Source organism: Lolium perenne, chromosome 3 (genome assembly GCF_019359855.2).
Source record: "Lolium perenne isolate Kyuss_39 chromosome 3, Kyuss_2.0, whole genome shotgun sequence".
Taxonomy (NCBI): Eukaryota; Viridiplantae; Streptophyta; class Magnoliopsida; order Poales; family Poaceae; genus Lolium; species Lolium perenne.
This window is the reverse complement of record NC_067246.2, coordinates 227,724,031-227,739,581: the sequence shown is the minus strand read 5'-3', so window position 1 is coordinate 227,739,581 and position 15,551 is coordinate 227,724,031. Positions and strand designations below refer to the sequence as shown.

The window sequence follows — 15,551 nt, the reverse complement described above, 5'->3', positions numbered from 1 at the left end:
AAAGAAAAAACATTTTTCTGTGGCTCATGTAAAAAAGATAAATTTTGATGCTGTAACACGACTACATACATGACATTTTTTTGTCTTTTTTGTACACAACACACAAAATATTGTTTTTCCACGAAAACTTGTGAACGAACATAGGATGTCACGATATATACCAAAAAATTTATGTCAGATTTTTTTGACATTTTTAAAATTATTTTTTTATTATTTTCTATAATGGGTGCATATGCACGCGTGTGCCAAAACGCCACCTCCAGGGAGGGAGTACTATAAAAATAAATAGCGTGCAAGCACAAAAGAACCCATATCTGTAAGGAATAACTAAAACTCTTTAAGCTAGCTATCAATTCATAAACAGTATACTAGAGTTACAACAACAATATCCCGGAGCAGCAGCTTCAGTTATTTTACGCGCCCAGCGAAAACAGTTTAGCAGTAAATTTCTCATCGGAACTTGTCTGTGAGCGAAACCAACTCAGCTCTGGCAAATTAGAGACCGGTCCGACTGCAGCAAGGGCAACATCCTGAAAAAAATGTCAAACACGTGAGTGCATAAACTTCAGAATCGCTGGATTACTCAGCGTTACTGCATTACTATTAGTAAGACAACGAGTTTAGGCCACATTTGATGTTGTGGCGGATTATGATAATCATGTTTGCCCCCAACCAGCCTTTTCTTGCATCGGTGGCTATTTTTCCATAGCAAATTACAGAATAATTTAAGCGCACCACAGTTCAACAACCACAAATCGAGCCTTACGAAATCTACCTTATCAACTATGAAGTCATTGGCTGTTTCCATTATCGCAGCGCAGTCAACAGCATCAATTCGAGCAAAAAGCTCCAAGAATGGCATTACTCGTCCATAGGTTAGCATCTGCACGAGATGGTTGTGTGCAAGTTTTGTTAATCGGGAGAATAGTAGCTATCATTACTGAGAATGCCAACACAAGAGTAGACTATGCATACCTGGCGACCATTATTCTCAGAAACCGCAGTTGATCCATCAATATGGAGTAAAAGAGAAGATTTCAACTGAAAAGGGTAAAAAAAGGTAGAGTTCTTGTTACCTACTTTTTTCTCTAATTGAAACATGTGCAAACAGAACATGTTGCTTCCAAGTGAGGCCAAGAAAAACATGAGGATCTCTTGCAAGTGACGAGATTGCAGGTTGATGTTCCAATTGTAGAAAATGTTTGAATAACATGCAACGTAACTAATGATTCTATCGAAACAACATACTGCAATATCCTATAGATTATTAAGCACAAGCTGTTTTCAAAAAAGGAAAGAGGTTTGCTGTTGATGAGCTTGTTGCTTGTTTAACTATTGCTGAAGATGCGTAGATCAATCACCAGTATTTTTAACTATATTACATGCAGTCACCTTGTCACTGCTGCTGTGAAGTAGGGTAACATGAGCTTAGCAACAATAATAGTACTAGCAAAATATAATGGAGAAACAGATAACTGATTGACGGAACGAATATAAAGCAGAAACATATCTACTATCACGTGAGATCCAAAATGCATAATAACACAGAGAAGCATCATCCTATTAAACAAACTAGACCACTACAAGTACATGTTCGAATCAACCAAATTATAACAAGAATTTTCTCTAATATTTAATTAGTTATTAACAAAAATGTAGGAGAAACTACGCTGTTTTGTCTTCCATAAATATTCACGGGGAAAACCAGGCAATAAAGAGAAATATATAAATTTAGGGAAAAACCCCTTGAAACCACAGATACCTGATTACGAGCACGAACAACCTCTGTCTCTGACACTCTGAATGCAAGTCTTCTGAATTCTTCCATTATTAACCGTGACAGGTCATGTAGTGCATCAGGCTGCAATCAGAATACAAAAACTGTAAGATAAAGTTTTACAGGGGTAGTTTGGTCCAAATCCATAGCTTAACTTAACTCATCTCCGCTGCTGGTACAATTATATAATCACTTCAAAATTTGAAGAAATTTGCATAGAGCACATGTAAGTGATTGGCATGTTTCTCGAACTTGTAGCCAATTCAGATGCTATGAGGGTAAACAATAAGTTGCCTAAAAGATCTACGAGTTTGCTAATTAATCATATGTTATTAACTCACAGCTTACACATTCCCCGTAAGTGGCAATTATACACAAATTCAGTCATTACTTATACAAATCTGTTACTTAAAGTAGAAGAGCACCACCACTAGAATATTCCATATTAAAACTAAACACTATTCAGGTAAGCACTGCAATGGAAAATATTGCAGTGAACTTAATAGAAAAGATAACCGTTACTCGTTAGCTGACATCAAGATAGAAAATAATCATATCAGATTTTAAGCAAGTTATTGAAGTGATTCAAATGTTCAAGCAACTGAAAATAAGATTGAGAAACAAACTTTACCGGAGCAGTAGTATAGATGCCAAATAATCCTGTATCACGATAATTAGTGTTGAACGCCATCAGGCTCTCAGCTAACTCACCATTGCTGATGCCACGAGCTAAAGAAGACCTAGCATTTCAACATACAACATCAGCTTAAGCAACAAATTCAGTAATAAGAAACTAGAAGGGAAAACTCTTGATCAATCAATGAAAATCTTTCTCACCCTGAGCAGTTCCCTACACCTATGCTTCTGTTCCAAGATCCCAATATGCTTTGGGTGACCATAAGAGGAATTGATCTAGGGTCAGTCCAAGATGAGCCCTTGAAAGCAATTGCAAGATGCGCTAGAGGCATCTCGGCATCCTCTATGCGAACCTAATGTTATATAAGATCCAAAAGATAAAGATCAGTTAACATAGCCTAATACATTACTACAGTAACAGCTAGATTAAAAAAAAAACAGACCTCTGAGCCAGTAAAAACAGCCGGGTTTGCCTCAACAAGTTGATCTGCAGTAGTTGGATCAGTAGAGAATCCGGTAAACAATTCCTTGACTTTATCAACAACCTCATCATGATCAACATCTCCAGCAGCAGATACAACCTAAGCCAACCAGCAAAAGCTTTCATCAACTTTCCAAGTTTAAAATGCTAAACTATTTTACAGAGGCAGATAACCATACCGTTCTAGGACAGGTATAATGAGTTGAAATGTACTGCTGCAAATCATTCTTCGAGATCGACTGGATGTTCTCCTTCGGACCTAATATTGTGTCCCCTAACGGATGATCCCGAAATGCTGCAGTATGCAAGTGATCAAATATGACCTCCTCCATCATTCCTTGCACCTGTCTACCCATAAACATATGCAACCATGCATCAAACTCCAAACATTTGAACAAAACCAATAAAGATCAGACTATGTAAGAAACAGGGTAATGGCAGCCCGTTCCGATATTGAGTTTATGAATAAAGTTTCAATCTTTGTACAGAATACCTAGCATGTGAATTAATCATATGGGACCATTTATCACACAAAAGGGCATTTATATCAGCATTGGTAAAGCACACTTGCCATACTGTGGACCAATATACAAGATTCTACCCTACAAAGAATACCAACCAATCAACCATTAGAGTAATATAAGAATCCATATTGCCAAAGTTTGAGCAAGCTTGAAAGGGTAGCAGCAAGCCCCATAACAAAGTATAAATTCAGGGAAATACCCAGACATGAAACATCCATGACCAGCAGCACTGACCTATGGCTACACTACATACAAATCGTAACGTCAGTGAAGTAGTGATCTAGTACACTTACAACTTGAACGTTTGTTACAGAAGCAAACCTATTGAACATTTGACAGAGCCTAAATGAAAACATTTATTTTCACAAACACAAGAAAGTGTCAAACATACATAGCAAGCACCAACAAAGCAAACTCACCTCTACTCTCAGGCCAATATTCATATGACAAAATTACCAGTGCCACAAGAAGAATAAGTAAGATTTTATCACGAAAGCTTACATCCATGGAGTGGTAAATTGAGGAATCTTATTGTAGCTTTTCGTTCTTTAATAAAAGGGGTTCCCCCGATTTCATTAAGGAATCTTATTGTAGCTGTGCAGGGGAAAAGGGTGTGACGCAGTAAAAAGAAAAAGAAGGGCGCGACAGCTCACCTCCTCCATCTCGCGGAGGATGACGCCGCGCTCACGCTGGATGGCCTGCTGCGGAAAGCGCGGGTGCTGGAGGATGTCGCTGAGGACGTCGAGCGCGGCGGGGACGTCGCGGCCCTGGACGTCGGCGAAGAAGGTGGTCTGCTCGCGGGAGGTGTATGCGTTGAGGCGCGCGCCCATGTCCTCGATCTCGACCTCGAGCGCGTGCGCGGTGGGCCTGCGCTGGGTGCCCTTGAAGGCCATGTGCTCGAGGAAGTGCGCGGTGCCGTTGGTGCCGGGCAGCTCGAAGCGGCTGCCGGCGTCGACCCAGACGCCGACGGAGGCCATGCGGGTGGCGGCCGGGTAGGCCTGGGTGACGACGCGGAGGCCGGTGGGGAGCGTGGAGACGCGCGCGGCGGGGAGGCGGAAGAAGGGGGAGTGGTCGGCGGCGCGCGGCACCGGCGACGCGTGGCGGAGGAAGCGGTTGGGCGAGGGGGAGGCGGCGGAGTGGAGGAGGCGGTGGAAGTATGGTAGGAGCCTGCGCCTCGAGCGGACGGCGGCGGCCGCCATGTTTTCGATTGGGAGTTCCCCTACGGACGGTCGCGCCGCCGCAAGCAGAGGGAAAGAGGGGAAGGGCTGTGTGGGGTTTTCGTTCGGTTATTCTTGCGTCGGGGGAAAGAAAGCCTTGAGCCCTCGAGAGAGGGAGAGATCGAAAGAGGGTCCGAATAGAACATAGAGAAAAGAGGGATTTCGGGGACGGAAAACCCGAAAAAGACTGTGATTCCGGTTAGTATAGATGTAGTACGACCCAGGTTTGGTTGCACACTTGCTAACCAGAACACGTTGGCACGTTGCCCTTCTAGGCAAGGATATACTTCCTCCATTCTTAAATACAAGGTCACTATCAATTTTTTTTTATCTATGTAAGTCCGATAATGCTAATAGTTAAACCTATCTAGGGTTTCATTCCGCTCGTCGGTGATGTCGATGGTCCGCTGCCTCCGGTGGCCTTGGGGCTTTGAAGGTGTGGCGAACCATGGCCCCTTGCTGGTGAGAGGGTTCTCGTTCTTTGTTTAGATTTTTTTTCTAGTGTCTTCTTTAAGATGGCGAGGCGGTAGCTACATCTGAAAGTTACAATAAGGTCATCTCCGTCCTATCCTCGCTTTGGTGATGCGACTAGCGTCGGCGAGGACATGTCGAGTTGTTCGTCCCACAGATCTCCTCGGATACGGTCAATTTTTATGGTTCGCTTGTGTGGTTTCAGATTTGGCTCTTTTGATCTATATACAGGTCTCATCTTTAACGATGGTTGTTACTCTGGTGTGCTGGTCTTTTTTTAGAGAGAACATACGTATTTCATTAATAGAAAATCAAGTTACATGAGTAAACAAACTTGCATGTGCCGGTCTTTTGTGACCTTAACACGATGATTTCCCGTTTGTATATTACAATAAGCTTTGTCCGGCTCCGCTGATGGACGGGAGAGGACGACGGCGCATCTTCGTCTTGTGCTAGTGATTGTAGTCGCCACTAGGTAGTCCAAAAACTAATTTGTAAATTTTATTATTTTTTACATTTTTATACTACTATGGATGATTATTAACATATTAGTGGAAGTGTGGAACAGTTCTTAAAAAGATACACTAATCGAGAAAAATGATTAGATTTCTACCCTAGAATGGTGCTCATTAATGTGAAATTTGCATGTAACCATAGAAAAGAAGGCACCACATGCAGCACATTTAATTAATCCGAGACAAAGAGAATTTTCATGTAATTAATCGTTTTATTTGTTAGTCATCTTTATTTCCTTAAATTTAACTGATGCACAGAAGTAAGCTTTTGAGTTGCTATCTTTTCAGCTCCACCTACTCTCCTCCGCCTTCCTCGTTGAACTTGTAGCCTCTCCATCCAGAGTGCCAATATTCCGCAACTAGTTGCGGGTGCACCTCATTTTTTTTACACTTTAAGTTTCGAAACATGTAAATTAAAATTGTAGATGTTGGTTATGCTTATGTTATATGTTGTGAACCTGAAATTTTCTTGTACTATTTACACATCATTTGTTCTTTTTGTGTAGATCACATATGATCATATTTTCGGATGAAACTTCACAGATGCATAAGATACAACACAATGTAGGTCCATAGTTCTAGTTTACATTTTTTAGAAACTTACAACACAATGTAGGTCCATAATTTTAGTTTGCATTTTTTAGAATCTTCAAAGTATCAACCAGTTGCGGGTTGGAGTTTCCTCTACATATCTATTTCGTTGCTTCCTAGCTTTAGTGTCATGGTGGTCACTTGTAACTAAACTATTTGGCCTTTGGCCTCGTTCGTAATCGTAAGCTAGTGCCCCCAACATGCAACCCCGTGAACTTTTGTTCAGGGATTTATTAATTTAAAGTCAGGCATCTATATGACTTTTATCTAAACAAACATACATGCAAAGTACTACCTCCATCCCAAGGCTTCAGGCTCATATTTTTTTCAAAAAGTTAAACTATGTTAAGTTTGACTAAGTTTTTATAAAAAATTATTAACATGTCAAATACAAAATTAATATTATTACATAGATAATGAAATATATTTTCATGTGCTATCTATAAAATATCATATTTATTGATAGATTATTCTAAAATTTTAGTCAACTTTACTTGTTTTGATTTTTCCAAAAAAATATAAGCCTTAAGCCTTGGGATGGAGGTAGGAGGAGTCAACTAGAAACCAATACACAGACAGCTAGTGTTTAGTAGTAAGAAGGCCACTAGAAGGTAAGTGTGATGGCTGGAGCTTTGCATGGATGCAATTTTTTACGCTTCTTCACGTGAATACAAATCATTTCTCTCTTTATTTAAAATTCATAATATATGGCTCAACTTGCCCTCGATTATTCCCCTTCCCTTGCAACAAATGTCCTCAGCAATATGATACATGATGTGATTCAGGTAACAATGTTGATGCCCAAATTGCTAGGTGAATCATGTTTTTGTCAAAAGAAATGAGGTCTTGCTAATGCTAGCACGAATTTAAACAACAAATAGCACAATATATATTAACTGAGCCACTGGCATGGCCTTATTGCACAACCACCATCATTTTCCAAGATAGCGCCCAAATTATGACTTAGTGGGAGGCATCACGACTGTAGAACTGATCAAGGGTTTTCGCCGGAATACGGTGAAGCAGCTCACGGGGAAAGATGCGGAGTAGGGTCCAGGCGAGGTCAAGCGACTGAAAGATGTTTCGCGTGTCATATGCTCCCTGAGCCACAAACTTCCTCTCAAACTTGTCAAGGAACTCAAGGTAGAGCTGCCATCACATTTCAAAAGTTCAGTGAAGAAGAAGAACCTGGACAAGAATTGAGAAAATAAGGAGAAAAAATGCTCGAGATTACCAAGTCCTCTGATGACAGTGCCTCCTCTCCCACCACTGCCTTCATAGCCTGCACGTCCTTGCCTATGGCGTAGTTGGCATATAGCTGAAAGGATAACATGTGATTAACCGATCCATATTCTGGAATAAGATAGTGCAAGCTGTATATTACGGGAATCTCTAACGGACCTGGTTTGAGACATCAGAATGATCCCGTCGAGTCATGCCTTCGCCAATAGCGCTCTGCAAAGGATCCAGAATATGTAAGTAGTTATTGACCTCATTGATAATGCTGGCATCACTATAACGTAGGTACCAATTGCGACAATTTTCTTTAGTAGCAAAACCATACCTTCATGAGCCGCGAAAGTGAGGGAAGGACATTAATTGGTGGGTATATCTGTCATATAGATATCAGCCACGATCAGACATAGATTTCATGATACTACTCAGTTAGCAGCTATACAAATATTGATTTGAGATGATTATGATCCTCCCAGACTTGATCATTAACAGAAATATAAGTTTTTCCATTTCATTGTATAAAGTTTGTCTTACAGAAAAAGCGTAGGAAAGGTAACAGGCTCTTTCCTCAATTTGAACAGCCAGATAAATAATTCATTTCACAGAATTGTTCTACAACGTGCTATATATCCATCTTGCCTCAGCAGAAAAAAAAAAAGATCATTTCCTCAGCAATTGACTACCGTAGGTCTAGCCATCTTGTTCGGATCAGAAATCATAGTGAAAGTCTTAGAACATTTACGAAGTTTAGTGGGAATTTTTGGAGATCTACAAAGTTTAGTGGATAACTGGGCATTGTGGAATACCTGACGATTGTGTAGCTGCCTGTCAATGTAGATCTGCCCCTCAGTAATGTAACCAGTAAGGTCAGGAGTTGGATGGGTAATATCTACAAGAGTAAAAAACTTGTAACAACAAAAAAAATTTGCCAGAAATATTGAATATCCCGAATGTAGCTTGTTTGTACATTACAGGAGAGAAAGAACGTCAGCTCATAAAACATTGGCTGGAAAATACGAATATATTGTTAACTGACCATCATTAGGCATGGTTAAAATAGGAATCTGTGTAATTGATCCTTTTCTTCCTTCAATGCGACCAGCACGCTCATAGATAGTTGCTAAGTCAGTATACATATAACCGGGATAACCACGCCTTCCAGGTACTTCCTCTCGAGCAGCAGAAACCTGATTGAAAAAAAGGCAGAAGGTAACTGTACATCCATATAGAGTAAGGGAACTGATCATGCATAATTAAGGACAATACACTCAAGGATCAGTTAAATCCAAACCATACAAGAACTGAAAACCCACTGTCCCAGCCAACACAAACAGGAATTTGTCACGGTATCATCATTGTATATAGATTTATTTTTGCTAAGATCTTACTTCATAACTATTAATAGCTTAAACTAACATATATGAACCTAAGCTGTTATAGCTGCAATAGTGAATATTTAGCTCCTAATGATGATACACAAATAGTTGATGACCATTTTTTAAACTGAAGTAGACGAAAATTTACCCAAAGGAGCTATAACTTTGGCTCTACAAATATGGGTTTTCTATAATAAATATATATATGTTGAGCTTTCTTGTAGCAGGTAAAATTAAGATGAGATAACATATGTTCAGGGTTATGTGCTGATAACAGAAACCATGTGCTAACTCCAGTTGATGGGAAAAAGTAGCCAACGATTTTTACTGTAAAATCCAGGAAAATATTACTGGAGATAAGCGCCCTTACTTCACGAAGTGCATCTGCATATGAACTCATGTCAGTCAGGATGACAAGCACATGCTTCCCACACTCATATGCCAAGTACTCCGCTGTTGTGAGAGCAATTCTTGGAGTAATAATACGCTCAATGGTTGGATCATTTGCCTATGAACAAAAGAAAGGGGTTAGTGGGAAGATTTCGCAAAATCCTTAGAGCAACAAGTAAAGTAGAAAATAAGGACGAAAAAAATAATGGACGTGTACCAGATTAAGAAATAAGGTAACTCTCTCCATCGAACCGTTCTCCTCAAAATCACGCTTGAAAAATTGTGCTGTTTCCATGTTTACTCCCATAGCAGCAAAGACAATAGCAAAATTGTCCTCCTCGGCATTCTAAAACAATTGTAGCAGATGTGTGAGTGTCAAAATGTCCATCTAGCATGGAACAAAGAATGGATGGAAGGTTTAATATAAATAACTTGTAGCTGAGAAGTTAATAGAACGACTTGCAGACTTAACTTTGCCATGTAAACCAAACCAGGATTCTACATAATATTTATATTTAATAATTACTTCTTAGAAGTTAGAACAAACAACACAAAGATCAATAGTTTAATGTTGTAAATTGTGGTTGGCTGGCCATTTCTGGAGGACGCTTACATATACATAGATTGTTACAATCCCATGCATAGGTGGAGCTAGATGAACACCATGGGATGTCATAAATTTAAGATGATGAGCCAACAACGTATGATATTATATTATGTAGCTTAGAAAAAATTAATTTCATAATATGCAAATAGATATTTTCTCCCATCATAGAATAACTCATCAAAATTAATCACTTGAAGCGTGTGTAGAACTTTTTAGCACTGAGAGAAAGGTTTGGATAGTTCATACATCAGTAGAAAGCCTGGTTGATAGAGCAAACATTCATCAAAGAGAGTTGGTTATTTCAGCTTCATGTTAATTAGTTCTAGCTACTGCAGAGACTTACCCAAATTACTTTAGTAAGTAAATACTATGGGTAGCTAATAATCGTTTTGACTTTATAATACCTCGAGGAGATTATCAGTCTTCTCTTTACGCTTTACCAAACCAGCCTGGCGGCAAATCTGAGCAGCAATTTCATTGTGTGGGAGACCTGCAGCGGAGAATAGAGGGATCTTCTGACCACGAGCTATAGAATTCATGACATCAATTGTAGATATGCCAGTCTGAATCATTTCTTCAGGGTATGTCCGTTCACTGGGATTGATAGAACTTCCTGCACCAGATTAACGAAAAAATATCAAAATCTAGGTGTTCTAAAATCTTCTTCACATTTGAACAAGAAACTCTTACCGGAAATGTCCAGGTATGCCTCTGGTAAAATTGGTGGCCCGTTATCTATAGGTTTCCCAGAACCATTGAAAATGCGCCCAAGCATATCCAGTGACACCGGAGTTTTTAGAACCTTAAAAAAATGTAAATAACAGAAATGTGAAGGAGTTAAAATTCTGAACAAATATGTTTCAAAAATTTAATCATTGGCACAAAGAGCACTCAATAATAGTCGACTAAAATGAAAGAATTTCCATTGAGAGCAATTAACACTAGTTTCAGGGGAAATCGATGTTACCTCACCAGTGAATTGCACAGTTGTATATTTGTTGTCAATACCAGAAGTTCCCTCGAAAACCTGCCAGTGAATTTCTGAAGTTTCATGAACAATGAAAAGAACTGAAGGTAGAAAAGGAAAAACCTATGCATTAACATATACCGAAGTTCAAATTTATCTCAATTCTGACGAACTAAAGACGAAGTAAAGACAAAGGGAACTAACTGTTGTTTAAAAAAAACGAAACTAACTATTCAATGGTGCTTAAATTAAGATAATGTGATAGGAATATTGCATAATCATATCCACCACAACCAAGATCGTTATGGCTAAAGACATCTAACAATAAGTCTTTGGAGATTGCCAAAAACATGATATAATACATGGCATCTCTTTTCCTAATCAAACTATACTCTAAATAAATTTTTGAATAAAAGATCCCATCAATAGGCGATGAATGGAAAGCTTCTGAAGAAAAAGCAATGTGATCTTCATTCTTCATGCCGGTATGACGATATCACACTGATATATAAATACCTGAACCACAGCTTTCTCCCCATCAACTTCGAGCACCTGACCACGCCTAGTTGTGCCATCTCCCAATCGTATGTTGACGATTTCTTGGTATTTAGGGCCCTGAATGGCAGTTTTAGGATAAATAAATTGTTACAAAAAGTTAAATCAGCAAAACTGGTATGAAGATAGAGGATACCTTCACTTTGTCAAGAATCACGAGAGGGCCAGCAACACCAGAAACTGTCCTGTACTCTGCAGTACAAAGGGAACAGTTAGAAGATGCGTCTTATCTTAACCAGATTAACACTTAAAAGTGTTGATATTGTGTTCTAAATATACTCGTACGGGGATAACCATAAAATTCATACCCATCCCGATTTCAAGGGTTCCTTCCTCCATGTCGGCATTGCCATTTGAGACAACCATGTTTCTGAATTTCAGAAGCCTGATATACCAGCATGAACACACTAAGTTAACAGAGTATACATTCAGACAGAAATATCCGTAGATGACTATGATATGCTAATTAGATTACTAATTTTTTTCTTTAATGGCTGTATCTTCTGATTTGGCGCATTGCTCTAAGAACGTTGTAGCAGACAAGAGTTAATTAACCAAATCTCAGCCTTAGACCGATTCTTTAACAGCGCGATCAATCAAGCTCCTAGGGACAACATTCTGACAAACTCCCCCCTCGCCGTCCCGTTGACTAATCTACAGAGCTCTGCATCGCTCGATCCGATCACCTATATCCAGAAACATCACAACTGCACGCACGCGCCCGTGCACACACACAAATCGACGCAGAGCAAGCTTCAGAGAACCGGACGGGGAAAAAACGTACAAATGCCTTGAAAACAACCCACTACGAAACCGATATGGAGCGCGGAATCGAAACCCGGTGCCACCTGCCTGCTCGTCCTAGGCGGGGCAACCAAGCAAATTTCTGGCGCGCGCGAGCGAGCTTAAGCGTGCCGCGGTGAGCGGACGGGGCACCGATCGAACGCGCGCGCGCGGAGGAGGAGGAGGAGGAAGACGACGGTGAGATCCGAGTAGGGCGCGCGTGCGTACCTTGGATTCGATCGGATGCGCTGCGCAGGCGCGGCAGAGCTTGGCTATGGCTCCAGCGATCGCCCAGGCAATTGCTGTCCCCGGAGATGTGATTTGATTTGATTAGCCGGTTTGTCTAGCGACCTCCTCTGATCCACGATTGGAGGATGGAAACATCTGGGCTGTCCGCGTGGTGGGTTCGGGAGACGTGGACGGTCAGGATTGTCTCGATCTAGTACGATTGATTGGGTGGGTCCCGTCCTGGCCTATAGCGGAGGTCGAGCGGGTCACGTTGGCCCACGTGCAGCAGAGCTGTCAGGGAGAAGGATTCCCTTCGCTCGGCTGCAGAATGATCAGGCCAATGTTTGGGGCTTTGGGCCTCCACTGGGTTGGATTTTAATCCGCTGAAAGCTTCAAACCTTTCTTTCAAGCTTTTACCTTTTCTAGTTGTGAGTTTAGTTTAGTGTACTAGAGAAGTGATCCTGTTGCAGATTCTTCATCAAAAGAGACGAAATCACACCTGAATGTTGTTTGGATAGCTGATTCGCAGGGTTTTATTTTTTCTTTATTCTTATTGTTAATTGGTGATGTATCTACTATGTGATCAATAAAGCTCGCTCTAACGGCTTTTCCAAAACAAAAAATAGTGTGGCACAATGCATTTTCTCTTGTGGCCCCATAAAAAATATTGCATCATTAGATATCTAGTGATTGTTTTCACATTGACCCATGAGTGATTTGTGGGCTGGTTCACATAGGCAAGAGATGGCATGTACATTCTCGCAAAAAAAAAGAAAGAGAGATATGACATATCTGGAACTTAAAATTTAGGGATGCCCCACCACAAGAACTTTTGCAAGGTTTATGGGGTATGAGCAGCAAGAAAGAACTTGTCATGCCAGACACACACGAGGTCTACTTAAACTAAGATGTCATTGGCAGTATTTGTTGGATTGTCACTATTTCACGAAGTCACTCACCAGAGCATTGATGTCGACGTGGAAACCACAAGATGATGAAGGACAAGTCAACGTCAATGCAGATCCACACAATAGTGATCGCCGACTAGGTCAAACGTAGCAAACCGGTGTCTGATTCCTTTGGAACTGATTGGTAATGGTATATGTTGTTCCAAATTCCACTTTCAGTTGCCTCTCATCTATATATGGAAATCAAGAGGAGATAGAGTGAGCACGTGAACACCATGAAAATTCCAGTAGGGAATAAGGTACAACAAATTTGCACTGTGTGCTAGCTAATCGTTATAACTAATATGTAACCTCTCTCATCATTGATAAGTGGTCTTACATGCAGCTTCTATTTTTCATATTGATGTGTGTCATAGCACCGCTGCTTGCAACGAAGCGAGATGGGACGCCGTTGTGCTCCAAGCCCATGCACCCGCTCGACAAGCACCGCTAGCACACCTATTCATATAGGCCGAAGTTGCGAATATGTGATGCATGTTTGTGGGAGAGTTATATTGAATCTACATATGTTTCAATAGTGTAGTTGTGGAGTTGTCCCAGATATACCCTTATTGCTCTACATGTGCTCTGTCTTCTTGGTTGACGACTATGTTGGCATGCACTTCAAGGAAGAAATATATTTATTTCTCTTTCATTATGATGAATAGATAATGTGATCCTAGAGAACAATAATGCATGAATATAGGACCTTCAAGCACATACATTGTGTGTTGTTGTTAATTAGGAATTATTAATAATTTATTTTCTTTTATAGTCAAAGTAAATCTTGGTTTGTTTTTGTACTTGATAACTTAAAAAATAATGATCTTCTCTATCGAATATAAAGCTTGTGTTGATATAGTTTATTTTATCTTACACGGATCTTCGTTGTCGATTTGGTGTTGTCAAAATGGCATCTTCTCAGCTCCTTCCATGTAAGACCATCTGAAATCAGAACTCGAAATCACCGAAAAACCTTCATATGTGTCCTCAAATTTCAAATGTCAATCGTGTCCATATTATTTTATCCCACCTTTTTGGAAATATTTTTTATTTTCTGACAAAACTTAGAAGAGAGCCGAGGTGAAGCCAAACGCTTGAATACTCTAGGCAATAGAGCTTTGGCACATGCATTGAAATAATATACCTTGTTAAAGCGTAGCAACACATGTGTAATTAGATATAATGATAGATTTATGAGTAAATTGTACCGAAACACAACTTGAAGGGAGTGTGCAACTGATGAGGCCTAAGGCCTTGGGGATGCCCAAATCTCACAGATTGACCCAAAATCCAAAGGGGGGAGAAGGAGGTGTGAAGAACAAGATGAACACAAAGAACAAACACACACACACAAACCCAATACAAACCAATTATACTCCCTTGGTTGGTTAGACCAAGCCAATAGAATCAATTCTTGGAGAGACCCTTAGGTAGAATCCAAGAAGAGAAAGATTGGGTGAGGAGACCCACCTTAGAACTTGGATGAGAGAGGGATTGCCCTAGAATCATCCATGAAGAGAGTAAGATTCCACAAGAGTGCCTTGATACAAAGAACTATGGTCATAGGGAGACAAAGATCAAGTCTAATCTCAAATCATTGTCTGGCCCTAATCTAGGTGGGGAATGAGATACATATAGCCCAGATTCGGAGCAGGGGTAACTTAGTCATTTGCACGAAATAAACATAGCCATAGGATGATAATAGACTGTTCAGATGAAGTTGGCTTGGGCGGGGCCGGCAGTGTCCGCGTTCTCGGGGTGGCAGTACCGGCCCTGGCTACTTCTAGCGAGTCCGGCGGCAGTGCCGGGGTGCTGAGGCTAGCAGTGCCGGTGGAGGCCGGCAGTGCCAGGGTGCATCCACTGGCAATGTCGGGGTGTGTCCACCGGCAGTGCCGACCTGTTGAGGGCGGAAGTGTCGGCCTTGTGCCGTTGCCGCCGGCTGAAGCTCTTCTCCTTCTTCCTTCTCTTCTTTGCCCTTGGTCTTCCCTTCTTCTTCCTTGAGCAAAGAGGCTTCTTTCCCTTCTGATCCTTGACGAGATTGGTACCTAATGACACATAGGATATTGGTATGAGGTAGCCATCCGTCCAAGGTTATGTCGAGTTCAAGTGTAGAGAGGAGTGAGTTCACCTTGTCATGTATAGCTTTCACTCGGGCTCGAGTCATCGGTTCACTTGGGGGATAAGTTGGCCATGGTGTAGTGTCGTCCTTGAGCGGGGCTACATCATATCCCCCCCCTTGGAGAAGAG

General features: G+C 40.8%; 2 protein-coding genes across 2 annotated transcripts; both read right to left on the bottom strand.

Moving 5' to 3' along the window:
* Nucleotides 1-243: 243 nt before the first annotated feature.
* Nucleotides 244-4,717, bottom strand: LOC127343569 (probable mitochondrial-processing peptidase subunit beta, mitochondrial). Its single transcript, XM_051369709.1, has 9 exons — nucleotides 4,072-4,717; nucleotides 3,074-3,238; nucleotides 2,857-2,994; nucleotides 2,615-2,766; nucleotides 2,409-2,517; nucleotides 1,763-1,861; nucleotides 976-1,041; nucleotides 776-883; nucleotides 244-530 (listed from the first exon to the last, which is right to left on the bottom strand). Exons 1-9 carry the CDS (start codon nucleotides 4,615-4,617, stop codon nucleotides 414-416), a joined length of 1,500 nt encoding a protein of 499 aa, XP_051225669.1. The 5' UTR covers nucleotides 4,618-4,717; the 3' UTR covers nucleotides 244-413.
* Nucleotides 4,718-6,877: 2,160 nt separating this feature from the next.
* Nucleotides 6,878-12,496, bottom strand: LOC127343570 (V-type proton ATPase subunit B 2). The gene is made up of 15 exons (XM_051369711.2): nucleotides 12,355-12,496; nucleotides 11,652-11,728; nucleotides 11,480-11,535; nucleotides 11,305-11,403; nucleotides 10,789-10,848; nucleotides 10,512-10,623; nucleotides 10,226-10,434; nucleotides 9,432-9,560; nucleotides 9,195-9,332; nucleotides 8,485-8,635; nucleotides 8,255-8,337; nucleotides 7,777-7,824; nucleotides 7,614-7,667; nucleotides 7,447-7,530; nucleotides 6,878-7,361 (listed from the first exon to the last, which is right to left on the bottom strand). Exons 2-15 carry the CDS (start codon nucleotides 11,707-11,709, stop codon nucleotides 7,176-7,178), a joined length of 1,467 nt encoding a protein of 488 aa, XP_051225671.1. The 5' UTR covers nucleotides 11,710-11,728; nucleotides 12,355-12,496; the 3' UTR covers nucleotides 6,878-7,175.
* Between the last annotated feature and the right edge of the window lie 3,055 nt (nucleotides 12,497-15,551).